General features: G+C 45.6%; 1 protein-coding gene across 3 annotated transcripts in view; it reads left to right on the top strand.

The window, feature by feature from the left end:
* ppox (protoporphyrinogen oxidase) overlaps positions 1-26,704 on the top strand; it is a 139,194-nt gene extending 112,490 nt beyond the window's left edge. For all 3 annotated transcript variants that reach the window (XM_056285920.1, XM_056285919.1, XM_056285918.1), the window contains 3 exons: positions 357-506; positions 14,208-14,250; positions 26,277-26,704. In XM_056285920.1, the coding sequence (XP_056141895.1) occupies positions 357-506; positions 14,208-14,250; positions 26,277-26,416 (333 nt within the window). In that variant the 3' untranslated portion in view covers positions 26,417-26,704. The remainder of the gene's footprint in view (positions 1-356; positions 507-14,207; positions 14,251-26,276) is intronic.
* Positions 26,705-27,972: the final 1,268 nt, after the last annotated feature.

Here is a 27,972-nt window from a genome sequence, read left to right as displayed (position 1 = left end):
GAGGATAAAAGAAAGCAGATGAGACCACTTCTCCTTTTGACCACACAGCCGTGGGGTCGTTTATTTCCTGCAACTAAATCTAAGTCAGCAGTTCATTCCGCTAAATTTCAGCCTCGTGTCTACCCACAATACCCTTTGCTAACCCCCGCCCACTGTCTTAAAGGGACTGTCTCTGGCCCGCATGTTGAATATGTAACCTGCAAGTAGGTCACTACGATATAATATTAAATATGCCACACAAAATATTGAAAAAGGCTGTTGCATTTAAAGGATTGTAAATTGAACAAATTTTTTAAATTAAGTTTTGTGTTTACCCTTACATTCTTGTTCAGGATTTTTATGGTTCTTTCTCCCAGGTGATGATGGGTGGAGCCTGGTTTGAGGAAGTTTTTGGGGACCCAGAGGAAGTTTCACAGGAGTACCTTCTAGCAGCTGCCTCCAGGGCAATCTCCAGCCACCTTGGAATTAACATTGCACCCACTTGGAGTAAAGTGACTGTCCAAAGGGTAAGAAAGGAAAAGTGGTCTATATTTTCTGTCATATTTGTGTACCAAGTTTGATAAAGTGGCTCAAGTATATTCCTGTTCTTGTACCTGTTGCAGTCCTGCTGTACCCATCTCCGCCTCACTAGGGATCCCAGTCAGCTGTGTTCTGTTCTCAGTTAGCGGGCCTCATTTTGCTTTAGTCGTATCACAATCAGAAAGTTTTCTCTCCAAGTAAAGTAAGTTGACTTTGTGTAGTAGTATTGGTTGTCTTGGGGAATTGGAACAAATGACAGAAAGCAATAAATATAACTTACATGCACAAGGCTTATATGTAAATCCAATTTTGTGGCAAACTGTATATCATTGGTTATAAAGTGATAGGAAGGAATAAGTAGTGCTTTAGTCCAGTGTTCTGCATTTACCAACCCACACAATAGTGTATAACGGTCCCGACATACGACATTGATTACTTGCTGCTAATAATATTCGAGGGTTATGAATCGCAGACATTAATATAGCTGCAAGCTGCAATTAGCGGGGTCCAAGTACCTGATGGCCCATGAGGCACGGGCATAATCAAGACATATGTGGGAGTATGGTCCCTGTGACAGTTTAATATTTGAAACCCAATTCCCCCCTCGGGGATGAATTAAGTATTCTGATTCTAATTCTGATTCTGAAATCCTGATACCAAGACACTACATGATCATAAATACAATGGAAGTGAATGGAATGGACCTCCTTAGACTGTCGTTCATTTTAAAGCGCATCAGCTATATGTGACAGCACCATGAGCTCGTGTATTTTCATCTGTGTTCAGTACTGACGATTAGAAAGTTTGTACTGCTTACTATGGCTGAGTTACATATAAAATACTTGTCGCTAGTGACTGAAGTTATTAAAGTTAAGACTAGTTTAAAGTTATCTTCATTGAAAAGTACAGTGCTTTTCCTTCAAAAATATGGACATTTCAATGTGATCCCAAACTTCTGAACGGTAGTGTATATATAACTTTGTTAAAAGAAACACTCAACGGTAGGAAAAGTGCTCAACAAATAAGGAGCAAAATAATCCAGTGATTCAAGTAAATTCTTTATGAGACAGTACAAGCCTGTTTCATGCCATAAGCTGATGATTGCTTATGACATGAAACAAACTTGTACTGTCTCATAAAGAATTTACTTGAATCACTGGATTATATATATATATATATATATATATACATATATATCCCTCCATCATCCATTCCGCTTATCCTGCTCTCAGGGTCGCGGGGATGCTGGAGCCTATTCCAGCAGTCATTGGGCAGTAGGCGGGGAGACACCCTGGACAGGCTGCCAGGCCATCACAGCCCCCCCCCCCCCAACACACGCACACACACACACACACACACACACACACATTCATACCTAGGGACAATATAGTATGGCCAATTCACCTGACCTACATGTCTTTGGACTGTGGGAGGAAAAAGGAGCCCTCAGAGGAAACCCACGCAGATATTGGGAGAACATGCACACTCCACACAGAGAACGTTTGTGAGCAGTGGTCCAGTGAGAACATGTGCCAAATTTGGTTAAGATTGGACCAAATTTGTAGGAGTAGTAGTGAAAAGCATTTTTTGAAATAAATTCAAAATAGTGGATAATCCAGTCATATGGATGGCTGACTGACTGCAGGTATCCCCACCCTAATCACTTAGATGAGTGCTGAAACATTTCTCTCTCAATAAACATTGTGTCCAGGTGAACTGATTCAACTTTCTTTGCTCCTGATGTTGGTGCAAGAGAGCACAGTAGGGAAGATAAAAGTGGGTCGTGGTGGGTGGGCATCAATGTTAGGATCCGTGGTTGTCTGGGGGCTTTTTAGAAAGGCTACTACTGCTGCAGGGAAGAAGCTGTTCTCGTGGTGTGAGGGTTTTGGTTTGTATAGACCATATGGTTTTCCATCTCAAAGTATTAGGATCTCAAACACTAAAAAAATCACAGGGATCATACTCCCATATACATCCAGATTACACCTGCGCCTAAGTTGTCAGGTGCTTGGACCCTGCTAATTGCCACTTGTGGCTATGTTAACTAGAAAATGCAGTTCCTGAAGAAAGTGCGTAGGCAGGCTGAAAGCTATTGTTGAAAATAGCTTTCAGCTGTTGTTGTGTTATTTGTTATACAAACTACTTGTGAAATAATTACTAATGTTTAGTAATTGGGTTTAATTTAAGTTTGAAAGCAGGAACATTGAGTTCAAATAGCTGTTGAGTGTAATGAACCTTAAAAATATAAATGTTGTGAGTTTAAAAAGGTTTAACGAAAGTTTGAAAACTGCACAAGTGGATCAAAATCCAAAAGTTAATTTTTCTCTAAAAATGAATGCTCTTAATGTGTTTTGAAAAACAAAATGAATATGTTGATTTGGGACAGCTTATTAGTTCAGTGCACCTGTACAGGTATTATCAGCTTAAATAGAGTTGGAATTTCAGTGGAATATAACCTACAACCAATGAATAAAAATGAGTACAAAGGGTTGTCAGAATTGTCGGATTGTTGGGAGTAAAATTGATTAATCTTATGAAAGTCTATCAAAAGGGAAAGTCTATCAGAAATGATTGCTGCAGTAGTTATACCCTGCAAAAGTACAAAAAAAATTCAAAGACTGGGGTAAAAACTTATGAATTTTATGAATGAAAATTCACACAATTATTAATGTAGGAGGGGAGACGAGAGGAAACAGGTGTGAGAGAAGCATATTGTGTGAAATTTCTGCTAGATTAGAGTAGAATGGCTGTTTAAACTGCAGGTGTTGAAACAGCCAATCAGAAACAGTTCATAGTAATTAAATTTAACGTAACTTAAAAAATATATAGATTTTGACTTGAAAGAGCTTTTAAGTGTAATGATCTTTTAAAGTTTCAAAGATTCAAATAAAAAGTGTGCAAATGTTGAACAGACATTCATAACTTGGAAATTATGAATCAAAACACTTCTGTCAGTTAAAGTGGGAGTTGCTTATCATTTTTGCTAAACAAATTTGAATGGAAAAAAAAAGTTGAATCAGTTCATCTGGACACAGCTTTGATCCATCTATCTATTTGTACAATGGTAACATAATTAATGATACCAATAAAAGTACTTTCTCCACAATTAGCATAGTATAAAAGTATATTTATCCATCTACCTATCGATCTTCACATAATAGTATAAATAGAGGGGATTTTTTACAGGTCGGACCCTTTAGTCTACTGGTTAACATAGTCGCCCGCAATGCGGGGAAGTCAGATTCAATTCCCGCCTGCTCCCTGAATACACACTACATTTGGTGGCAGTGGTGGGATGCATATGTGCTCAGAGGCATGAGGGGGAGCTGGTATGCAGGTGGGGGGTCGAAGGTGGGGGGTCGTGTAACAGTGTAACGATCACGGGTGTGTAGACTCACTGGCCCTTGGCTAACGGGTTGGACCCTTTAGTTGACTGGTTAGTGCAGTTGACTATGGTGCGGGGAACTCAGGTTCGATTCCCACGTGCTCCCTGAATTCATGCTACATTTGGCCCAATTTCCCATTGGGGATGAATAAAGTATTTCTGATTCTGAACAATCAACTGCGATCAACTTTGTGTTGTCTTGGGTCCAAACACTCATGAGTGAACCACCTCTGTAGCCTACAAATGTACACTGATGAGGCAAAACATTATGACCACATGCCTAATGCTGTTGGTCCTCTGTGTGCCGCCAAAACAGCACCGACCCGCCAAGGCATGGTCTCTACAAGACTCCTGAAGGTGTCCTATGGAATCTAGCACTAAGACATTCGCAGCAGATCCTTCGAGTCCTGTAAGTTATGAGGTGGAACCACTATGGATCGGACTTGTCAGTTCCGCACATCCCACAGGTGCTCAATTGGATTGAGATCTAGAGAATTTGGAGGCCAGGGTAAAACCTTGAACACTGCATCATGTTACTCAAACCATTACCGGACAATGTGTGCAGTATGACAGGGCGCATTATCCTGCTGAAAGAGGCCACTGCCATCAGCGGATACCATTGCCATGAAGGGGTGTACCTGATCTGCAACGATGTTTAGGTAGATGGAACATGTCAAATTGACATCCACATGAATGGCCAGACCCGACGGCAGCGTGTGACGTCATTCATACCGCCATAGCTCATCTTCAGATACAACACCCGAGTGCCCTAAAAATCTCGAGTGACTTCAACCATGTCTCCATGGTGAAAACCCTGCCCGACTTTGCCCAGTATGTGAACTGCACAACCAGAGAGGAGAGGACACTGGACTTGATGTATGCTGACATGAAAGAGGCTTACAGCTCTTCTCTCCTCCCTCCCCTGGGTAAGTCAGATCACAACCTAGAATATCTGAACCCCTTCTATGTGCCCCTTGTAAAACGGCAGCCTGTGACCACAAAAACAATGAGAAAATGGTTGGAGGCGGTCTGCGTGAAACTCCAGGACTGTTTTGAGGTAACAGACTGGCAGGCTCTCTGTGAGCCACACGGGGATGACCTGGATGGGATCACAGGGTGTGTCACCGACTATATAAACTTCTGTGTGAACTGCATTGTCCCTGAAAAGACTGTCCATTGTTATTCAAATAATAAGCCATGGATAACGAAGGACATCAAAGCCATCCTGAACGAAAAGAAGAAGGCCTTTAGAGCTGGCAATAAGGAGGAGTTGAGAAAATACAACGGGACCTTAAAGTGAGAATCAGGGAGGCTAAAGATAACTACAGGAGGAAGTTGGAGCAAAAACTCCAACAGAACAAGATGAGAGAGGTCTGGAGTGGTATGAAGACCATCACTGGTTTCAGGCCGACTGGCAGCAGAGGAGTGGAGGGCAGCTTGGACAGGGGCAATGAACTTAATGTGTTTTTTAACAGATTTGACACAATGACCGCTCCCCGTCCTCCCCTGTCTCATCTGTTGCCTGCCCTCACCAACCGTCAACTTCACTGCCCCTCCCTCCCCCTCCTCCTCCCTACATCCCCCCAGCCTCCAGTGGGGGCACTACTAACCCCCCCCCGGGTTCCTGGACTAATGGCCCTCTCCATCCTGATGCCCCCCCACCTGTAACACCTACAGTGTGCTTCATGGTTGACCATGTCAGAAGACAGTTGTTGAGACTTCACGCATGCAAGGCGGCAGGCCGGGATGGTGTTAGCTCCAGGGTGCTCAAAGTCTGTGCCCCTCAGTTATGTGGAGTGCTTCACCATGTCTTCAACATGAGCCTTAGACTTCAAAGGGTCCCCGTACTGTGGAAAACATCCTGCCTCATTCCTGTGCCTAAAACGTCGCATCCCAGGGACTCCAAGGACTACAGACCGGTAGCATTGACTTCACACATCATAAAGACTCTGGAAAGACTCATCCTGGAGCAGCTTCGGCCCATGATCAAGCCATACTTAGACCCCCTCCAGTTTGCCTACCAACCCTGACTGGGAGTTGAGGATGCCATTATTTTCCTGCTTAACAGGAATGTCCACCTGGATAAGCCAGCAAGCTCTGTAAGAGTCATGTTCTTTGACTTTTCCAGTGTCTTCAACACCATCCAGCCAGCTCTACTGTGTGAGAAGCTAACAGCAATGCAGGTAGATGCCCCCTTGTGTCCTGGATTGTTGACTACCTTACTGGTAGACCACAGTATGTGTGCTTGCAACACTGTGTGTCAGACAGAGTGGTCAGCAACACTGGGGCTCCGCAGGGGACAGTCCTGTCTCCCTTCCTTTTCACCCTCTACACCACGGACTTCAATTACCACACAGAGTCCTGCCATCTTCAGAAGTTCTCTGATGACTCTGCTATAGTCGGATGCATCAGTAATGGCGAGGAGGCTGAGTACAGGGCTGTGGTGGGAAACTTTGTCACGTGGTGTGAGCAGAACAATTTGCAGCTCAACGTGACTAATACAAAGGAGCTGGTTGTTGACCTGAGGAGGGACATGACAGCTGGGACCCCTGTCTCCTTCCAGGGGGTCAGTGTGGACATTGTGGAATACTATAAATACCTGGGGGTGTATATAGACAATAAACTGGACTGGGCTAAGAACACTGATGCCCTCTACAAGAAGGGACAGAGCCGTCTCTACTTTTTGAGGAGGCTGAGGTCCTTTAACATCTGCCAGACAATGCTCAGGATGTGGTATGAGTCTGTGGTGGCCAGTGCTCTCCTGTTTGCTGTTGTGTGTTGGGGCAGAAGGTTGAGGATAGCAGATGCAAACAGGCTCAAAAAATTGATCCACAAGGCCGATGACGTTGTGGGGGTGGAACTGGATTATTTGGCGGCGGTTTCTGAGAGGAGGATGCTGTTTTACGTGCCATCATGGACAATGTCTCCCACCCACTCCATGATATGCCGGTTGGGCGCTAGAGGACTTTAAGTAATGGACTCATTATGCTGAAAAGCACCACAGAGCGCCACAGGAGGTCATTCCTGCCTGTGGCCATCAAGCTTTACAACTCCTCCCTCAGACTCAGACTGTCAGACACTCTGAGTTAATGGTCATTGGATTGGCCCTGTTGAGTTTTGTTTGTGCTGCTTGTTGTGTGCTGTGGTAGTGCAGTATAGATAGAGTGTTATGTGCACCATGTTTGTTGATATATTTTGTTCTTATTTCTATTTCTTATTTATCTTTTATTTCTGTTTGTTTCTGTTTCTATTTTCTTATCTTGTATCTTGTTAGTTTTTAGTTATTAGAGTGTGAGTGTCTGTAATAGAACTCAATTTCCCCTCGGGGATAAATAAAGTATTCTGATTCTGATTGTGATGACACTCCCTCCACCAGCTTGTCGTCTTCCCACAGTGCATCCTGGTGCCATCACTTCCCCAGATAAACGGCAGACACATACACGGCCATCCACGTGATCTAAAAGAAAATAGAACTCATCAGACCAGGGAACCTTCTTCCACTACTCTGAAGGTCCAGTTCCGACGTTCGCATGCCCATTGTAGGCACTTTCCACTGTGGACACGGGAACTCTGACCAGTATGTGGCTACGCTGCCCCATACGCAGCAAGGAAATAAGCATCCTTCAGGTCTATGGATGCTAAGACGATGGATGGATGGATGGATGGATGGATGGATGGATGGATGGATGGATGGATGGATGGATGGATGGATGGATAGATTAAGAATTTGTTTTTGGTACACAAACTCTGCAGCATAATACATACATGGACAACAACGGACACTCCACATATTATCACGAACAACACAGTTACACAATAATAGAAATAAACATATTGTGCATTACAATTACGTGAATGGTGGTATTTAGGCCAATGGTGTGTTAGGAGGGGACTATAGGCAAGAATTCAGAGTCCTGATGGCTAGGGGAAAAAAACTGTTTGTGAAGCGTGTTGTCTTAGTGGACAGTGACCTGAAGCGCCTCCCTGAGGGAAGGAGCTGGAAGAGGTGATGAGCAGCATGTGAGGGGTTGGAGATGATCTTCTTTGCTTGTTTTATAGTCCGGTTATTATGTAGAGATTCAACTGAGGGGAGTGGGTTGCCTATGATTTTGGATGCCTTGTTGACAATCCGCCGCAGTTTTTTCCGTGTTTGACTGTCCCTGCCACCGTACCATACTGTAATAGAAGATGTTATGATGGATTCAGTAATGGCCGAGTAAAACAGAGCGAGCAGTTGATGTTTGATCTGGTATTTTTCAAGCTGCCTAAGAAAGTAGAGTCGTTGTTGAGCTTTTGCAATGATGTGTTCTGTGTTGATTTTCCACTTCAGGTTATTGCTGATGTATGTTCCAAGGAATTTAAGAGTCGTGATGGTGATGGGGTCTCCGCATTTGTATGGTTGTTTTAGGATTTGGTGTGCATCGGAAGTCAATAATGAGTTCTTGGGCTTTGGCTGTATTAAGCAGAAGGTTGTTGTTTGCACACCAAGTGACAGCTTGGTCTACTGCAGTGCGGTACTGGGTTTCATCATTGTTGGAGGTGAGGTCTACAATGGTTGTGACGTCTGCGTATTTTATTATTTTCACAGAGCTATCCATGGATGTAAAGTGGGTGGTGTAAGTCAGAAGAGCTAGGGGGAGAGAACACAGCCCTGAGGAGCACCTGTACTGAGGGTAAGAGGGTGTGAGGTTAGGTTATTAACCTTCACTCTCTGTGGCCTATTCCACAGGAAGCTCCAAATCCAGTGGCATATGGCTGGGTCAATGTTCATATCCAAAAGTATGGTAAAGAGTTTGAGTGGGTTGATGGAGTTGAAGGTGGAACTAAAGTCTATGAACAGGATGTGTGCGTAGGTATTTGGTGATTCCAGGTGTTGCAGGGCATGATAAAGGGCTATGCTAACTGCATCCTCAACAGATCGGTTGGCTTGATAGGCAAATTGATATGGGTCCATCACTGGGGAGGTGCAAGATTTCAAGTGTGACAGAATGATGCGCTCAAATGCTTTCATGGCCACAGATGTTAGAGCAACTGGTCTGAAGTCATTGAGGTAGGTGATCTTTGAGGACTTTGGCACAGGAATGATGGTAGAGTGTTTGAAGCACTGTGGGACTGTACATTGGCTTAGAGAGGTGTTAAATATGATGGAAAATATTGGGGCCAATTGTGCTGCACAGTGGCTTAACAAAGCAGGACTGATGCCGTCTGGCCCTGCTGCTTTCTTAATGTTCAGCTTCTTGAATGTTGCTCTCACCTCATCCTCTTGGATGCAGAAAGGTGGCATTGGAGTGGGAGAAGGGGGGGGGTGGCAAGTGGAATATGTTTTTCAAACCTTGCATAAAAATTATGTAATTTATCAGGGAGGTTATGGTCATTATCTGGAGGGGAGCAGGGGCATTTTTTTGTAATCTGTCATTTCCTTAAGATTTTTTCCATATTGAGCTGGAGTTACTGGAAGAGAATTGTTGTTCAAGTTTTGTTGCATAGCTAGACTTTGCTTTTGTTATTGCAGCATGCAACTTATACTTGGCTGCTTTGTACTGATCCCTGTTTCTGTTTTTGTATGCCCGGTTCTTTTCTTTGTGTAGGAGGTGTAATTCTTTGGAGAACCAGGGTTTTTTATTGCCATACAATGTCACTGTTTTGGCAGGGATGCGCATTTCCTCGCAGAACTTGGATGTATAACGTCACTGTGTCAGTGAGTTCATAAAGGGGGTCACAAGCTGCACTAAATACATATGTTCCAATTAGTTCATTCAAAGCACCCTTGAAGCGTTTCAATGGCATCCAAAGACCTGGACCTGACAGATTTGGTTGTTTTCTTGATGGATTTAAGCTTTTGTTTGTATTTTGGGATGAGGAGTAACACATCGTAGTCAGACTTCCCCAGTGGGGCCCTCAAAAATGCACGGTAAGCATTCGAAATTGAGATGTAGCAGTGAGCCAATGTTTTGTTTTCTCTGCTATGGCAAGTAACTTGTTGTTCATAGTTAGGTAGTTCAAGGGACAGATTCGTATGGTTGAAATCTCCTTACACGATGACAGACGTGTCAGGGTTGGAGTTTTCAACACAGAAAATGTGTTGCGAGAGTTTGCTAATGGCTGTGTTAGCATTAGCTTGTGGTGGAATGTAAACAGCAACTAATAAAATTGAAGCGAATTCTCTTGGAAGGTAATATGGTCTACAATTCAAACTGATGAATTCAAGATCATAAGGGCAGTAGCGACGAAGGATTCTTGAGTTGTTACACCAGCACTGATTGACCATGAGACAAATACCTCCGCCTTTAGACTTGTGAGATAGTTTGACTGACCTGTCGGCTGTGAAGATAGTGAAGCCAGGGGGGTTACCGCTTGATCAGGGACTGATTGATCCAGCCATGTCTCGATAAAGCAGAAGGCTGAGCAGTCTCTGTAGTCTCTGTCGGGTTTGTGTTAATGACAAAAGTTCATTCATTTTATTTTTGAGGGATCACACGTTGGATAAGATCAGTGCTGGTAGTGAGGGCCGATAGGGCCGTGTCCCGAACCTGGAGAGCACCCCTGTTCTCCGTCTCCCTGTGCTAGGTGTATTTCCCCAGGGTGGCGATCCAGTGTTGTTTACAACCTGTATATCCTTCTGGAATGTTGGCAGATGGTCCTAAATTGCCACATGTGGTCCTCCTGATGGACAGCAACTCCTCACGGTTGTATTTCCATAGACATGATGCTTTTCTGACATAAACCATAGACAAAAGTGCAAGACACAGCAGCAGAGCAGGAACCGGGGCAAGCCTCACGGCGGTCATCTTGGATATGTACTGTTGGATGTAACTATTCTCCGTGTTGAACATACTGAATTAGATTCTTCGGTGTGAGCATTCGGAATTTCTTTGTTACAGTTGACAGATGGAGCAAATGGAGAACCGGAATTGGCCCCATACTGCCCAACTTCTTGGGAACCAGAAATTAAAGGGAGAAAAATCCTTTCTCTGTGTTTTTTTGAGTAACCATCGTTATGGCCCCTTTGGATAGCAGCTCTTGAGACAACCGTGATCACCATCAAGTCTGGTAGCTCAGTATGAATCAGTCCTGAGAAGGGCAAGGTGGGGGCTGCGTGAACTGGAGCACATAACCCAACCATAATGCGTTGTCTAGCTAATGTGGCATGGGACATTTTTCTTGCCAGATGTAGTCATGCTGAGAGTGGGTGTTCAGTCCGCTGAGGAGCATTTTTGACAAACACTTTAAACTCCACGATGGCTGCTGCCAACGTTGTCACCATTTGTGCCGTAACAACCCAAGGGGGGCCTGTCATGAAAGGGCCAGTCTGAAGAAGGAAGTATCTTGCCACAGTCCCTCATGACAGATGAGCGTGAAACACTTGCCATGTCTGTCATGGGCGAGCTAATAATAATTAGCCACTGCCATGGTGTTATGTCCATCGTTGAGACAATAGAATTAAACAGAGTTGAAACACAGGGCTTAGCTGTCAACTCTGTGTTGCAACAGGCATGAACAGTGTTAATTCCACCATTCTCCATCGTCGACGCGATCAACTTAACCGAGGATGAAGCATGGAGCTTGGCAAATGGCTTTGTGATATGACTGGTTTGGGTGGTGTGAGCTGTCATCCTCCATCACCAATGTGGAGGTAATTGTTAGGGCAAGTGAACACATCATGGCTGAACTAGCCCTTGGTTCTGTACGGGCCGTACAGACTCTATTACTCTCCGTGGCAACTAGAAAGTAGCACTCAATGCATAGACTGCGTCCATTTCTACTGCTGAGATGGAAGAAGTAACAGCGACCGGAGAGCAAGTCGGATTTTGGCTGTAGCTCTTTATCAGATTATAGGCAGAGTGTATTGCAGTGTTGGCCATACTGTCATTAACCCCAGGGCAGGGAGCAGCGAGCCAAGACACAGAAAATTTTAAATATTGGAGCAGGGATATCATTGGCAAGTGCAGCAGAGACATCCAAGCCAGCACCCTGCTTATAAACTTTGTCCGGGCAAGTCGCTTTAGAAGAAGGAGTGGTCCATGAGCCCACGGGGAGAGGACACATCTCAACAATATGACTGGGGGGAACACTTTTATTCAAATGACTGTGATGAGAAAGAATCGCTCATTTTTTGGATGGTGCAACTGTGTTCATTCAAATGTTTAATTTTATTGTCAATAGCTAGACAAGCGTCACACAGTTTTGGGGGCACAGGAGCTACCCCACTCTTTTTTTGTCTCTGGAGAGCAAGTTCAGGTAGATGCTACCCCCTTAGTCCTGGCCAGTGGATGTCCCTTGGTGGCCGGCAGCACAACAGGAGGAGGAGCAGCAGTGCTGTCTTAGTCAGTCGGGTGGCTGCTCTCTTATCATGACAATCAGTCAGTCTGTCTTTCTGGTGACAAGGGCGGAAGGAGGCGGTGGAGATAAAATGATGACGGCTTGATTTATCTTCCTCTGTTGAGTTCAGCGGAGGGAGAAGAACATGATGTACTTGCTTTCAGCTAATCCACTAATAATAGTTATCTGAGCAAAAACAATAGGGTCCCAGCTCTACGTGCTTGGATCCCTAATTACACATTACCCAAAAAAAACACCCCAATTTGATTTTTTTTGCATTATTGCATGTTGTTCCCACTGACAAATATTATAATAGGTTTCATTAATGTAAGATAAGCTATCCTGTTTGCCAAACAATAGCTTGAACCCGATAACTTCAGCATATGACTTTTCTAACTGGGAGATGCCTTATGTAAAGATAAGATTCAGGATGGAATCCACTGCTCTCTGGTGCTGCATTGACATTGTGGTCGATTATGGTAAACAGCAAGGGATATTCATTATTTTAACAGCACAATGCTAAACAGCCGACACCAATTTTACAATTTACAATTTCATTTAGCAGACGCTTTTATCCAAAGCGACGTACATCTGAGAGTTAATACAAGTATCTAGTCAGGAGGCGACAACGCAAGTAAGTGTGAAAAAAAAAACTAGGTTCAAGTCCAATAGGACATAGGTGTCAACAGGCACAAAGGCAAAGGTGCATAGAAGCAAATGTTATTTTTTTTTAATACTATCAGGTGTGGAGGGGTTTGAGAAAGAGCTTGGTCTTTAGCTTCTTCTTAAAGATGGAGACGGACTCAGCGGATCAAATGGAGTTTGGTAACTCATTCCACCACCGGGGAACGAGGGAATTTCCAGTCTTTGGAAATGAGGACACCCCTACTGCCTCCATGCCTAACAGAAAGGGGTGTGTGTGAGAAAGCAGAGTCAACAGAGAGTGCGGCCAGTGTGACAGTGTTTTCTGGGCGTACCCAGGTGTCAGTCAGGGCTAGTACCTGGATGTCTGACAGATTAGCAAGTGCTTGGATAAATTCTGTTTTATTTACAGCCTTTTAGCAAATCCATAATCCAAACATGAAAGAGGAGTGAGTAGAGGAGGCTTTCCTGAGTGAATAGAGGTTTTCATAGTTGCATTGTCTGCGACAGATGTGATTTTTTTCGATAACCGTGAATGACAGGGATGTCTTTGCAGCACATGGTGGGTGAGGCAGGCAAGGAGAGAGAATAGTAGAAAAGGGAATTACCAGGCTGTGTCCTTGTTCGGTGGACTCGCACAGGTAGACTCGCAGGTCTTTACCCAATTCAGTTTTAACACAATGAGGGCTGACGCTACAGCACAGCTGTGTGTTTAAATACCAGGAAGTACCAAAACTGAACCCGCCCCCATCTGATTTTCATAACAAAGGAAGCAATAGAGGACCTACTCGCTGAATCAAAACTCAAAGCAAGTTTTAAATCACTTACCAAGCGACTGCAGTCTGCTATTTTCAAGATGTCCAGCAAAATGACATTTTGTACTTGGTGTTGTCAAAATGGATGTAGTTATGTCTGAATGATTGAGGAAATGTTACATTTTGGAATTGACCAGAGTCCCAGCTTATGCCTTATCCATCTTTTTCAGCATCAGTATTAAGTCAATATCTCAAGAAATGTTTTGTTTGTTTTCTGTCAAGATATGTGTTGAGTTAGGTACAGTTACCATTATTTTACTCTGCGCTTGTTTCTTTCAGATTGGTGAATTTCTCCCAGCTAAAATGAGCTTATCCAAAAAGCTATACTTGCATTGAATTCCCTCTTTAATGAAAATAGTCAAATCATCTGTACAGTAAATGATTGTTTTCTTCCACCTTTTTAGGGGGTGGGGATGTCTAGTGGCTGTAATCAAATGATATACGTTTTTATTTAATATATGTAATAAGTTGTCTCATTGCTCTGTAATAAGTTGTCTCAAGTGACTTCTGCTTCTTTTTCCTCTCAGGACTGTATACCTCAGTATTATCTGGGACACTGGGAAAGAGTAGGTGAGTTGGTTTTGTCATTTTAGATATTTGTTTATGTATTTATTTATTTTTACACAATTACTCAAAATATATATAAGAAACCCTGCCAATGCAGAAGAAGTTGGCCCTCTCTTGTGACACACTGTGTCACAAACAAACAACAGCAACTCCGTCGCCACACTTGTTCAGCTTGTAAATGGATTACCGAGTGGGCTAATTGCATGATCAAACAGACTTTGGAAAAGGCATGATCATGAGTGCACAAAGGGTGGGTCTGAGCATCATTGTCTGTAGAGTTGCTTGGCTTTTTAAATGAGACAATCTCAAACGTGTACAATAAATACACCAGAACACAAGACATCTCAAAATGTTTGCTCTCTGAGAGGCAGCCCTTGGTGAATGTGATGTATGAAGTTGAATGTGGGAGATGTCTGGTGGCTCAGGCTATAACAAGTAATCTCCAGTCCATGATGCTGGAGCCTATCCCAGCAGTCATTGAGCAGCAGGCGAGAAAACGCCCTGGACAGGGCGCCAGGCCATCACACAGAGCCAGAGTTTTCTGACATGTACAGGTTAAAACTATCTAAAGGTCAAACACATGCTAGACTGGTTTTGATCCTCTGTGGTGTAAGCATAGCAGGTTAAATACAGCTGCAGCTAATAAAATGAGTAATGGGTCAGTTTTATTCAGGTGTGCCAGCACACCTATCGGCATTGATAGACAGACAGACAGACCCAGCTCTAACAATTGTCAATAGTATGGTCAATGCTGGTTCTTTGGTCTACTTTCATCTAACAGACCCATTATTCAACAACAACAAAAAACCCCCCCCCCTTTTCTCCCCAGTTGTACTTGGCCAATTACCTTATTTTCCGAGCCGTCCCGGTCACTCCTCCACTCCCTCTGCCAATCCGGGGGGGAGGGCTGTAGACTACCTCATGTCTCCTCCAATACATGTGGAGTCGCCAGCTTCTGATTTTCACCTGACAGTGAGGAGTTTCACCAGGGGGACGTAGCACGTGGGAGGATCACGCTGTTCCTGCCAGTTCCCTCTCTCCCCTGAATAGGCGCCCCAACCGACCAGAGGAGGTGCTAGTGCATTGACCAGGACACATACCCAAATCTGGCTTCCCACCCACAGACACGGCCAATTGTGTCTCTGGGGATGCTCGACCAAGCCGGAGGTAACACGGGGATTCGAACCAGCGATCCCCGTGTTGGTAGGCAATGGAATAGACTGCTACGCTACCCGGATGACCTCATTATTCATTTTATTAGCTCCGCTGTGTTTATCCTGCTAGGCTAACATAACATAGTTTTTTTTTTAACATAACATAGTACCAAGAGCAGCCTGACGTGTTTTTAATCTTTACATGGTTCATAACCTGTAGATGTCAGCAAAGGCCTAGGGTTTAGTTATTCTGTACCATCACAATACAATTGTGGAGTACAGCAACCAATTTCGGAACACACGATGTGTCCCACTCTTGCCTGAATGGTGTATAAGAGCAGATAACCATGCAAGGTTTCTCTCCTGTCCATGCTAAACTGCCAAAGGTGTTTTCAGTTACCCTAAAAAAAACATCAGCACTGGACTATCGATGACTTGAAAAATTTGTAGTTTAATAAATCGCAGTTCCAACTGCACCACCACAATAGCACACTCAAGGTGTGGCATAAAACACATAAGGCAAAGGTGCTGTCCTGCATGGTTACAACTGTAAAGACTGATGGGGGAGGTGTAATGGTTAGGGAGGCATTAAGCTGGCATACACTGGGTCCATTAATACCTATAGATTGATGCCTTGATGCCAGAACATGCCTTAGCACACAAAAGCAGATCAGGGTCATCAATTCATGGGTATAATGTGCCCTCATGATGGATATTTTCCATGAGATTATGCTTCCTGTGAAAGGGCAAGAATCATCCTGGGATATGTTTCCCAAATGCGTCGTTATCTAATGATGGTTGTAAATTCCATTAGAGGAGCTGTTGTTAGCAGAAAAACTGTTTCTCAAAGCCATTGCTGGAACAAACATTCGTAACCACCATCATAAAGTTGTGTCAAAACAACACTCCTCCACCCACTTGTAGTGAGAAGCATCGTTCAACATCAACAGCAAAGACCAGGAAATGGTCAAGGTACCCCGGTGGCTCACCTGGTAGAGCGTGTACCAGATAAGGCTGGGTCCTTACCGCAGCGGCCTGGGTTCAAATCCAGCCCGCGCCCTTTGCTGCATGTCATCCCCTCTGTCTCCCCTGCCTTTCCTGTCTCTCTCTTGATTATCACTGTCAAATAAAGGCGGAAAATGCAACAACAAAAAATCTTAAAAAAGGGCAGGAAATGATCAGCTTTTGATACAACAGTGATGCATTACAAATTATCTTGATGCATGCTCAATAATCCAGGTAAAGAAATCCCAGAAAGTTGTATCCATTCATCGGGACACAACGTTGGGAGAATCGTTTCATCACTCATCTAAGCAACATCTTCAGTCTCAACTGACTGCAGGTATCCCCACCCTTATAAACAGCAAAGTTGCATAACAACCGAACCAACAATGATCGGTTTCATATGCAAATTGCCGTGACCATTAACTGGAGTTACAATGGTCCTATGTACTATTCACCTATTCATCTACTATTCCCCCGCCCCCCGGTTCCTCCCTATCAAGGATGTACACATCCGTCAACCTGTCCATCACCATTGCAAACAAGAAAGGGCTCAGAGCCGATCCTCGATGTAATCCCACCTCCATCTTGAACCCATTTGTCATTCCTACCGCACACCTCACCACTGTCACACTGCCCTCATACATATCCTGCACCACTCCTACATACTTATCTGCCACTCCCAATTTCCTCATACAATATCACCTCCTCTCTCAGCAACTTGTCGTATGCTCCTTCTGACCTGACTTCTAACTTCTGACTGAGGTATAGAGAAGGTCCTTCTGACCTTCTCTATATTTCTCTATCAACATTCTCAAAGCAAACATCGCAACTTTAGTGCTCTTTTGTGGCATGAAACCATACTGCTGCTCACTAATCGTCACCTCTCCTCAACCTAGTTTCCGCTACTCTTTCCCGTATCTTCATGCTGTGCCTGATCAACTTTATACCTCTGTAGTTGCTACAGTTCTGCACATCATCCTTATTCTTGAAAATCGGTACCAGTATACTTCTTCTCCACTCCTCAGGCATCCTCTCAGTTTCCAAGATTGTGTTATACAATCTTGTTAAAACTCCACTGCCATCTCTCCTAAACATCTCCATGCCTCCACACATATGTCATCTGAACCAACTGCCTTTTCACTCTTCATTCTCTTCATAGTTGCCCTCACTTACTGCTTGCTAATCCACTGCACGTCCTGATTTACCATCCCTACATCATTCAACTTTTTCTCTCATTTTCATCATTCATCAGCTCCTTAAAGTACTCCTTTCACCTTCTCAGCACAGTCTCCTCGCTTGTCAGCACATTTCCATCTCTATCCTTGATCACCCCAACCTGCTGCACATCCTTCCCAGCACGGTCCCTCTGTCTAGCCAATCAGTACAAGTCCTTTTCTCCTTACTTAGTGTCTAACCTCTCATGCAACTCACCATACACCTTTTCCTTTGCCTTTGCCACCTCTCTCTTCACTTTACGCCACATCTCGTTGTACTCCTGCCTACTTTCTTCATCTCTCTGACTATCCCACTTAACAACGATCTGTTTGAACAATTCCAGCCAGGTTTTTGCTCCATGCACAGTACGGTGACAGCCTTGGTGAAAATCACTAATGATCTGTTGATGGCAGTTGACTCTGGGCTCTCAACCATACTTATTCTCTTTGATCTAAGTGCAGCCTTTGATACTATCTCACATAGCAGCCTCCTAGAAAGATTAGTTTCCATTGGAATAACTGGCTTATTAAACCTTGACTGGTTTAGAACATATCTCTCTGGCCACACTCAGTTTGTCCAACTTAAACATTTGAGATCATAGTCCTTTCCTGTTACTACCAGTGTTCCCCAGGGCTCTGTATTGGGATCCCTCCTATTTATTATTTAACTACAACCTCTTGGCCACATTTTCAGGAAATTTGGCATTTCACTGATCCACAGATGACCCAGCTTTATCTATCCACCAAGCCTCCCTCCACTCTTCCGCCCACTTCCCTTTCTGACTGCTTACAAGAAATGAAATGCTCAAACTTAATAGTGATAAAACCGAGGTCCTCCTAGTAAGCACTAAATCTACTTTGGCCAAACCCGATAGTTTTTCTCTGACTATTGACAATACTATAACTGTCTGCTTAAACTTCAGTTGGTCCAGAATTCAGCTGCCCATATCATTACCAGACCTCCTTCCATAAATCATAACACTCCCGTACTTCAGCAACTCCATTGGCTCCCTGTTAAATACCATATTGACTTCAAGATCCTGCTGACAAGTGACTTGACCTGGACATGACAAGATGGTTGACCTAGACATCACAAGAGAGTTGAACTAGATGTAACCTACACGACAGGGGAATGGGCCTATGCTTGCACAGGGACAGTTTACGGTCTAATGTCTAAGTTCAGTGGAGATTGGTGTAGGTTTTTTTCTAGACCAGATTCTAGTACTCACCCCAAAGACAACACACACACTCGTGGGTATAGTTTACAATAAAAAAACCAATTTATTTCAACAGTTCAAAGTAAAGTTATTTCAATATCAATACTAAATTAGATGTGATATATATATATATATTTTACTCTATTATACTTTTTAAAAGTTCTTCCTAATATTCTATTTATTGTCTATATCTATCTATATTCTATTTTATACCCTTCTAATATATTACTTATGCAGCCATATTCTACACTAACAAATTAAAGAAAATAATCCAAAATAAAGTATGAGTGCACTCAAAGAAAATAATAAAGAAAAGGGGGAATGATTCAGTCTTCCAATCTGTGCAAGGTGCAATGTCCAGATCCTACCACAATCACAGGGGCAAGTTAATGTAGAGGCGATGATGATGAATCCAAATCCAGGGCGATGATGGGGGCAATCCAAAGGGGGTATCCAAGGGTTCCAAAAGGGTGTAGCGAGGGGGGTTGTTCGGGGGTACTAAAAAAACCAGTCAGGATTCCAGCAGCGTACAAAACACAAGAGAAAAGAGTCTTCCTTCTTCCTTCAACAGGAGATCATCTGTCAAGGAAGCTTCGTGGGAGGGATCTTTTTTGTCGTAGTTCAAATGTCCTGTAGCTCAAATATCCGTAGTTCAAATATCAATAATTCAAGTATCCATAGTCAAAGTTGTCCGTATTTCTAAATATCTGTATTTCTCTTCTCTATTGTCGACGGTTGTTTGTATGGTTTAAACTCTGTAGCTCGTGTGCCTCCTAGAGGCAACTTGTGGAACTTACATACATCACAGGGTACATGTAATCATGTGGGTTACATAGACATGACAAGAGACTTGACCTAGACATGATAAGAGGGTTGACCTAAACATGACAAGAGACTTGACCTAGACATGGCAAGAGACTTGACTGAGACATGACAAGAGACTTGACCTAGACATGACAAGGGGGATGACCTAGACATGACAAGAGACTTGACCTAGACATGACAAGCGACTTGACCTAGACATGACAAGAGGGTTGACCTAGACATGACAAGAGACTCAACCTAGACATGACAAGAGGGTTGATCTAGACATGACATGAGACTTGACCTAGACATGACAAGAGACTTGACCTAGACATGACAAGAGGGTTGACCTAGACATGACAAGAGACTTGACCCTAGACATAACAACAGACTTGACCTAGACATGACAAGAGGGTTGACCTAGACATGACAAGAGGGTTGACCTAGACATGACAAGAGACTTGACCAAGACATGACAAGAGACTTGACCTACACATGACAAGCAAAGCTTGACAATCTGGACCGGGGGCAATGAAAGAGCAGGCTTAAATATGGTGCTGTGGCGGACACTAGGGGCTATGCCTCTCACCCAGCAGGACTGTGAGCGGGGGCGTGGTTTACGTTCCCGGGCTCGCCGGTGCAGGGTTGTTCCTGCTGCAGTTGGTTTTTGGAGTTGAGGAATAAACATCAAACTCGCCTTGCTCTCCTGTGTTTTTCCTCATTCCTGCCACATTGGTGACCCCGAATTGAACATGTTTGGAGCAGAAGAGGAGTGTGAATCCACTTCGGCCACGCCGCCCCAACTCTCACAGCCGGCCATTCTCGCCGCGGCTGTGAAACTCCCAGAGTTCTGGCAGAGCGACCCGGCCTCGTGGTTCCAGCATGTCGAGGCGCTGTTCCACCTGTGTGGAATCTCCGCGGACGACTCCAGATACTATTTGGTCGTCGCTGCACTGGACCAGCAGTCCACACGCCGGGCCATGCAGCTGTTGCGCGCCCCTCCGCAACACGATAAATACGTCGCCCTCAAACATCTTCTGCTCTGGAGGTACAGCCTATCTACCGCAGAGGGGGCAGATAGAATCCTTTCCCTATCCGGTTTGGGCGACGGGACGGCTGTGGATCTCATGGACAATATGCTGTCGCTGCTAGGCTCAGACGAAGGTGGATTCCTTTTCCCGCACGTTTTCCTGCGCCAGCTCCCGTCTCCTGTGCGCGCGGCTTTGGCTAACTCCCCGTGTCTGGCCGCTGGTGACTGCCGAGGTTTGGCTGAGGAGGCCGATCGGGTCCTGCTGGCTACCAGACGGTTCTCTGTGCAGAGTGTGGCACCGGAGCCTCTGCAGCCGACGTCGGAGGACGCGGACCCGGCAGTAGGGATGGGTATCGTTAGGATTTTATCGATACTCATACTCTTATCGGTACTGCTTATCGGTTCGGTACTTTATCGATACTCTTATCGGTTCTTTTTGATTATTATGCAAGAAAAAAAGACACTTAATTAAGAACAGAAGCAACATTGCTTTATTATTCTATTATATAACTTTATATAAATACAAACAAATATTATTTATTCAGCAGCAACAGCAGCAGCAATGTTTTAAATGCGTCTGAATTATAGACTTTATAATCAACATTCAACAACAACAAATAAGATAAAAAATAAAAGTAGATAAAGATAAAGAAAAAATACATATATATTAAAAATAAATTTTTACAGCAAAAGGCTAACGGAAGTTCAAACAAACAAGAACCTAGAACATTATCCTAACAGTTCTTCTGCAGAAAAATCAACATATCTGCCTTCTCCGGCAGGAGTTGTGATCTCTCCTGACTTATAGTGTCCCCGGCTATTAGCCTAGCTAACTCCGTATCTTTGGCTTATATATTTGTAGCTAAACAATTAGCTAAGCAATTATATTTTATTTATTGGCCTATTCGTAATAATCGTTATTAGCCTAGCTAACTCCGTATCTATGGCTCATACGGCTTACCTGCAGTGGACGTGGATGGAACACTATGAGCAAAGCAGTGGAAAACGCCGCATTTCTGCAGATTAATACCATGTTTCGACAAGAGATGTTTCGACAGATTGCTTGTATTGCCGCCCTTACTGGCAAATGATTTGTTGCACTTGTGGCAACGAGCGTTGTTATCATCGACTTTTGAAAAATATACCCAAACTTTTGAACGTTTAGTTCCCTCCGCCATGATGAGCACTTGAGCAGAGCTGTGTGTGCGTGTGTCAGCGAGTGTGTGGAGCACAGCACAGCACCGCCCCTGCGCAGTAAGAGAGAGAGACAGAGAGATGGAGAAAACGGCAAACAAGATTATGTTTGCCACAATATAAATCTCACTCCATGATTTCTCGAGTACCTACCGACTACCGATAGCAGAACCGAAAACGTCGGATCTTAAAAATGCTCCGGTTTTTACTAATTTAGAACCGGTTCCCGTTTAGAACCGGGTTTCGGGGGGCATCCCTACCCGGCAGTGGTGGCTGAAGAGACAGCGCGGGAGAGGCCTCTGTTTCTTCCGCCAGCGGTTCGGCGGCGCTGCGTCCCTCCATGCACGTTTGAGGCGGCGGGAAACTCCAGGGCCAGCGCTCAGTAGCGGCTGTGGGCGCTGGCGGATGTAGTGAGCTGCTCTTCATTAAGGACACGATGTCAGGAAGACGGTTTCTGGTGGACTCAGGCTCGCAAAAGAGCCTACTCCCTCCTGCTAAGACAGACAGGTCGGCCGAAGGCGGCGGCCCACAGTTAAGTGCAGCTAACGGTTCGTCCATTGCGACGTTTGGCACAATGTTGGTGACTGTTTGCTTCCACGGGCGCCATTTTGAGTGGGACTTTGTAGTGGCCGCCATTACGGTTCCTATTATCGGCGCGGATTTTCTGTGTGCTAATGGTCTGCTGGTTGATGTTGCAAACCGCCGTTTAATTGATGCTGTGTCTTTCGCCACTGTTCCGTGCGAGACAGGGGGAGCCGGGCCGTTAACACACGCTAACTTTTTAGCATTAGGGAATGTTTTTCAGCGTTTGCTGGCGGATTTTCCATCGGTGACTACGCCTGCCTTTTCTACCGCGGTTACTAAACACGGTGTAGAACAATTTATTCCCACTCTGGGATCGCCAGTTTTTGCGCGCGCGCGGCGCCTCGACGCGGTAATATTGGGTATAGCTAGGGAGGAGTTCGCCATCATGGAGCGTCTGGGTATAGTGAGGCGTTCCAACAGCCCGTGGGCCTCGCCGCTTCACATGGTGCCCAAGGTGGATGGGTCGTGGCGGCCTTGCGGCGATTTTCGCCGCTTGAACAACGTCACCGCCAATGACCGCTATCCCATCCCACACATACAGGACTTTTCCATACGCCTGGCAGGTACCACTATTTTCTCTAAGGTGGACCTGGTGCGCGGCTATCATCAGGTTCCCGTGCGCGCAGAGGACGTTCCCAAGACCGCAGTGATCACCCCGTTTGGGCTTTTTGAGTTCATGCGCATGCCTTTTGGCTTGAAGGGGGCAGCGCAAACCTTTCAGAGGCTGATGGACTCGGTGTTGCGTGACCTTGATTTCGTGTTCGTTTATCTCGACGACATATTAGTGGCCAGTCCGTCAGTTGACGAGCACCTGGCGCACCTGAAACAGGTTTTCCGTCGTCTGGACGAACACGGCCTGATAGTCAACCCGGCCAAGTGTCAGTTTGGACTGCCGGTGATTGACTTCTTGGGTCACCGCATTTCGCCGCAAGGCGCGGTCCCGTTGCCTTCTAAGGTGCAAGCGGTGGCGGAATTTCCCCGCCCAGTCTCTGTTAAGGCATTGCAGGAATTCTTGGGAATGGTGAATTTCTATAACCGTTTCCTCCCTCACGCTGCCCACCTCCTTCAGCCACTTAACGAAGCCCTGCGGCTTAAGAAGGCTAACGACCGTCTCGACTGGACTCCCGAACAGGTCCAGGCCTTTGACGGAGCTAAGTGCACCCTGGCTAACGCTGCCCTCCTCGCCCATCCCACACCCACGGCGTCCATAGCTTTAACAACCGATGCGTCTGACATAGCCGTGGGGGCTGTGGTTGAACAGCGTGTGGCGAATGCGTGGCAGCCACTCGCATTTTTTAGCCGCAAACTGCGAGATAGCGAGCGCAAGTACAGCGTTTTTGACCGGGAGTTGCTGGCAGTGCACCTTGCAACCCGGCATTTCCGCTTCCTGCTGGAGGGTTGCCCATTCACGGCTTATGTGGATCATAAGCCGCTGACTTTTGCCATGTCCAAGGTGACTGAGCCATGGTCTGCTCGTCAACAGCGCCACCTAGCGGCGATCTCCGAGTTCACAACGGACAATCAGCATGTGGCCGGGAAGTCCAACCCTGTTGCTGATTGTCTGTCGCGTGTGCTTGTGTGTCCTGTGCATCTCAGTGTGGATTTCTCCGCTATGGCTGCCGACCAGCCCAGCGACCCGGACGTCCTTGCCCTTAGGTCAACGCGTACCGGTCTCAAGCTAGAGGACGCTGTGATGCAGGAAGGCAGTCCTGCCCTCCTCTGCGATGTCTCCACCGGCCGTCCCCGCCCCGTTGTTCCAGTGGCCTGGCGCCGTCGAGTTTTCGATTCGATTCACTCCCTCTCGCACCCTGGAGTTCGGGCGTCAGTGAAGTTGGTCGGTTCCAAGTTCGTCTGGCCTGGCCTCCGCAAGGACGTCAAGGGGTGGGCAGCTGCATGTGTAGCGTGCCAGCGCGCTGAGGTCCACCAGCACACTAAATCGCCCCTTGAACCGTTTCCGATCCCGGCCAGACGTTTCGACTACGTGCATGTGGACCTGGTGGGCCCTCTACCTTCTTCACAGGGTTTTACGCACCCGCTCACAATGGTAGATCGGACCACCAGGTGGCCAGAGGCTGTCCCTCTATCCTCCTCCACAACATCCTCGGATGTTGCACGCGCTTTTCTTTCCTCCTGGGTCGCCCGTTTCGGCACTCCGTCAGATATCACCTCAGACAGGGGCCCCCAGTTTGTGTCAGAGCTCTGGTCGGCACTTGCGCGATCCTTGGGTGTGCAGGTACACCGCACTACCTTGTATCACCCTCAGGCTAACGGGTTGTGTGAACGTTTTCACCGGTTGCTCAAGGTGCTCTCGGATGGTAACTGGGTGGATCGTTTACCTTGGGTTATGCTCGGGTTGCGTTCGGCTCCTAAGGAGGACCTCGACGCGTTACCCACTGAGCTGGTGCTCGGTCAGCCACTCCGCGTCCCTGGGGAATTTTTGCCTGGGAGTTCCGCTCCTCGACCCCGTCCGGCCGTTTATCCTTTTTTTGTCCGACAGCACTCGGGTTCCAGGCCCCGTTTACCACTGTTTTCCGCGGTCGTTCGTGCCTGCAGAGCTCATGTCGGCTCGTTTTGTTTTTGTACGGCATGATGCTCACCGCTCGCCCCTCCAACCCCCATACGATGGCCCATTTCGGGTTCTTGAGACGGGTCCTAAGGGTTTTGTGCTAGATATGGGTGGGCGTAGGGAGCGTGTCACGCTTGATAGGCTTAAACCGGCGCACAGGGTGGCAGGCGAAGTTGTGTTTCCGGCCCAGGTTCCGCGTCGGGGTCGTCCTCCTTCCAGGACCCCGGCAGTGTCTTCACGGGTTCAGCGTTCTGCTTCTCAGCCGGCTTTGGACTGTGTTTCACCTACTGTTTCGGCTGAGGGACGGCGCAGCCGTTATGGCAGGCTGCTTAAGCCTCCAGTGAGACACTAAGTTTCTTCCAGGAGTCCCTTCTGGGTGTTCGGGGGGGGGGGCTGTGTGGCGGACACTAGGGGCTATGCCTCTCACCCAGCAGGACTGTGAGCTGGGGGCGTGGTTTACGTTCCCGGGCTCGCCGGTGCAGGGTTGTTCCTGCTGCAGTTGGTTTTTGGAGTTGAGGAATAAACATCAAACTCGCCTTGGTCTCCTGTGTTTTTCCTCATTCCTGCCACAGTGCAGTGATTAATCCTGACAGGGAACAGGTGAGTAACATAATGAGTGGTACAGGACAAGGATTAGCCAAAGGAGAATAGTACAGAAGGCATGAATGTGACAATAGCATCACGCAGTGCCAGCAAATTTGTTTGTGCTGTTGATATAACATGGTATTGATTAGGGATTCATCATGGTTATGTCAAATTCTGACCCTACCGTCCGCATGTTGCAGCAGAAATCACGATTTGTCAGACCAGGCAACAATTTACCAATCATTCAATCCTATGTAAGTGATCTTATGCCCACTGTAACCTCATCTTCCTGTTCTTACCTGACTGGGTGGAACCCGGGGTAATCTGCTGCTATGTAGTCCATCCACCTAAGGTTTAATGCATAGAGTGGTCAGAGATGATCTTCTGCACACCATTGTTGTAAATAGTGGTTAGTATTTATGCCTTCTTGGCAGCTTAAATGAGTATTGCCATTCTTCTCTGACCTCTCATTAGCTAGGTATTTTCACCTAGAGAACTGCTGCCCACCTGTTGCTGATGCATGCCTTTGTTTATGTAGTGACATGCAAATAGTAAGGGAGGGCCCACTTCTTCTGCAGGGGAAGGGTTTCAATTTTTCTTTATTGTGTGTGTGTATATTTATATGTATATAAATTGATGTATTTATATATTGTGTGTGTGCGTCCATGTATTCAGAGTCCATGCGTAGCTACATAAGACAGAGGCTCCTCCCCTTGTCGCTGGCTGGCTCCTCCTATGATGGTGTCTCCGTAAATGATGTAATCTTCAGTGGACGCTCTGCTGTGGAAGGGCTACAAAGAAGTGCAGTCTCATAAAACTGACCACTGTGTGAGCTGTTATACTGAGCGACAGGCCTGGGCCCTTCAGCATCTCAACACGGCATGGACACAGCAGTAACACTTCATTAACAAACAGATTTAACTTTGTAAAGCTGGTGGGACAAAAATAAATACTGATGAAAGTAATATATGAAAAAAAGTGTCACAAAAAATGATTTTGGTGATAACTTTGTGAGATTATACACATGGTCAGACTTATATTTCAATCAAACACCTTTACCGCATTGAAAATCTCTTCAAAATAAATGACTTTGAAATATTGCAACTATTTTTCACGTGTGAAAAGAAATTGTTTTTGAAATACAGAGGAAATTTGTTATAGTGATTGTAGTTCTAGTGATCTAGTGATGGGACATTTTAAAAAAAAAAAGACTTTTACGGCGATCGGGTAGCGTGGCAGTCTATTCCGTTGCCTATCAACACGGGGATCGCCGGTTCGAATCCCCGTGTTACTGCCGACTTGGTCGGGCATCCCTACAGACACAAATGGTCGTGTCTGCCGGTGGGAAGCCGGATGTTGGTATGTGTCCTGGTCGCTGCACTAGTGCCTCCTGTGGTCGGTCGGGGCGCCTGTTCAGGGGGGAGGGGGAACTGGGGGGAATAGCATGATCCTCCCACGCGCTACCTTCCCCTGGTGAAACTCTTCGCTGTCAGATGAAAAGAGGTGTGTGGTGACGCTACCTGTATCGGAGGAGGCATGTGGTAGTCTGCAGCCCTCCCCGGATCGGCAGAGGGGGTGGAGCAGCGACCGGGATGGCTCTGAAGAGTGGGGTAATTTGCTGAATACAACTGGGGAGACAAAAGTGGGGTGGGGGTTTAAAAAAAAAGACTTTTAAAGTCAAGGTAATTGAGGAAATCTAATATGAAAATGTTTAATCATTTTTTGCGCACTATCATTACACAGAAACGGCACCACCTCCGCTATGAAATACCCAAATAGCCCAACGTGACATAGCCTTGCTTTCATTTTTAGGTCTCAGTCTGCTGTTTTGAAAATATACTTTAGGCAACACTAAGTGATGCTACTATAACCCATTGTCTTTTTTTAAGTTGCTGTTTCATGCGGCTATTAATTTATTTTTTTGCCTCATCTGGAAAACAAAAGTTGACTATGCGTAAAGTAATCAACCAGTTATGTTGATCATACTGACCTTGACAAATCTGCTCATAAGTACTTTACAGTGTGTATCATAAAGGCTGCTGTGCTTAGCGGATGCATCATGAGACATGTGAGTGACAGCTGAGCAGTGTGGATGTGGATGAGAAGATGAGGTGTAAAGTCATACTGCTGTAGCCAGCGAAGTGTAAAATAGGAAAGTGGAAGCCATTGTCAGCTGTCATGTCAGCCTTCATTAAGCTGGTGCATACCAGTATGTGATGGTTATTGATTTAAAAGATCTGCTGAAATGAACACAGTGAGCTGCAGACAGTGGGAACATGACATGTAATGTGCAGGTTTGTGTTTCATGTCTTATTTCTCCAGTCTGAAGGAATCAGAAGACTTTTTAACCCTGTAGAAAATGACGCACACC

This window comes from Lampris incognitus, chromosome 9 (genome assembly GCF_029633865.1).
Source record: "Lampris incognitus isolate fLamInc1 chromosome 9, fLamInc1.hap2, whole genome shotgun sequence".
NCBI lineage: Eukaryota > Metazoa > Chordata > Actinopteri > Lampriformes > Lampridae > Lampris > Lampris incognitus.
Note: the sequence above shows the minus strand (reverse complement) of the source record. Positions and strands in the feature narration are given on the sequence as shown.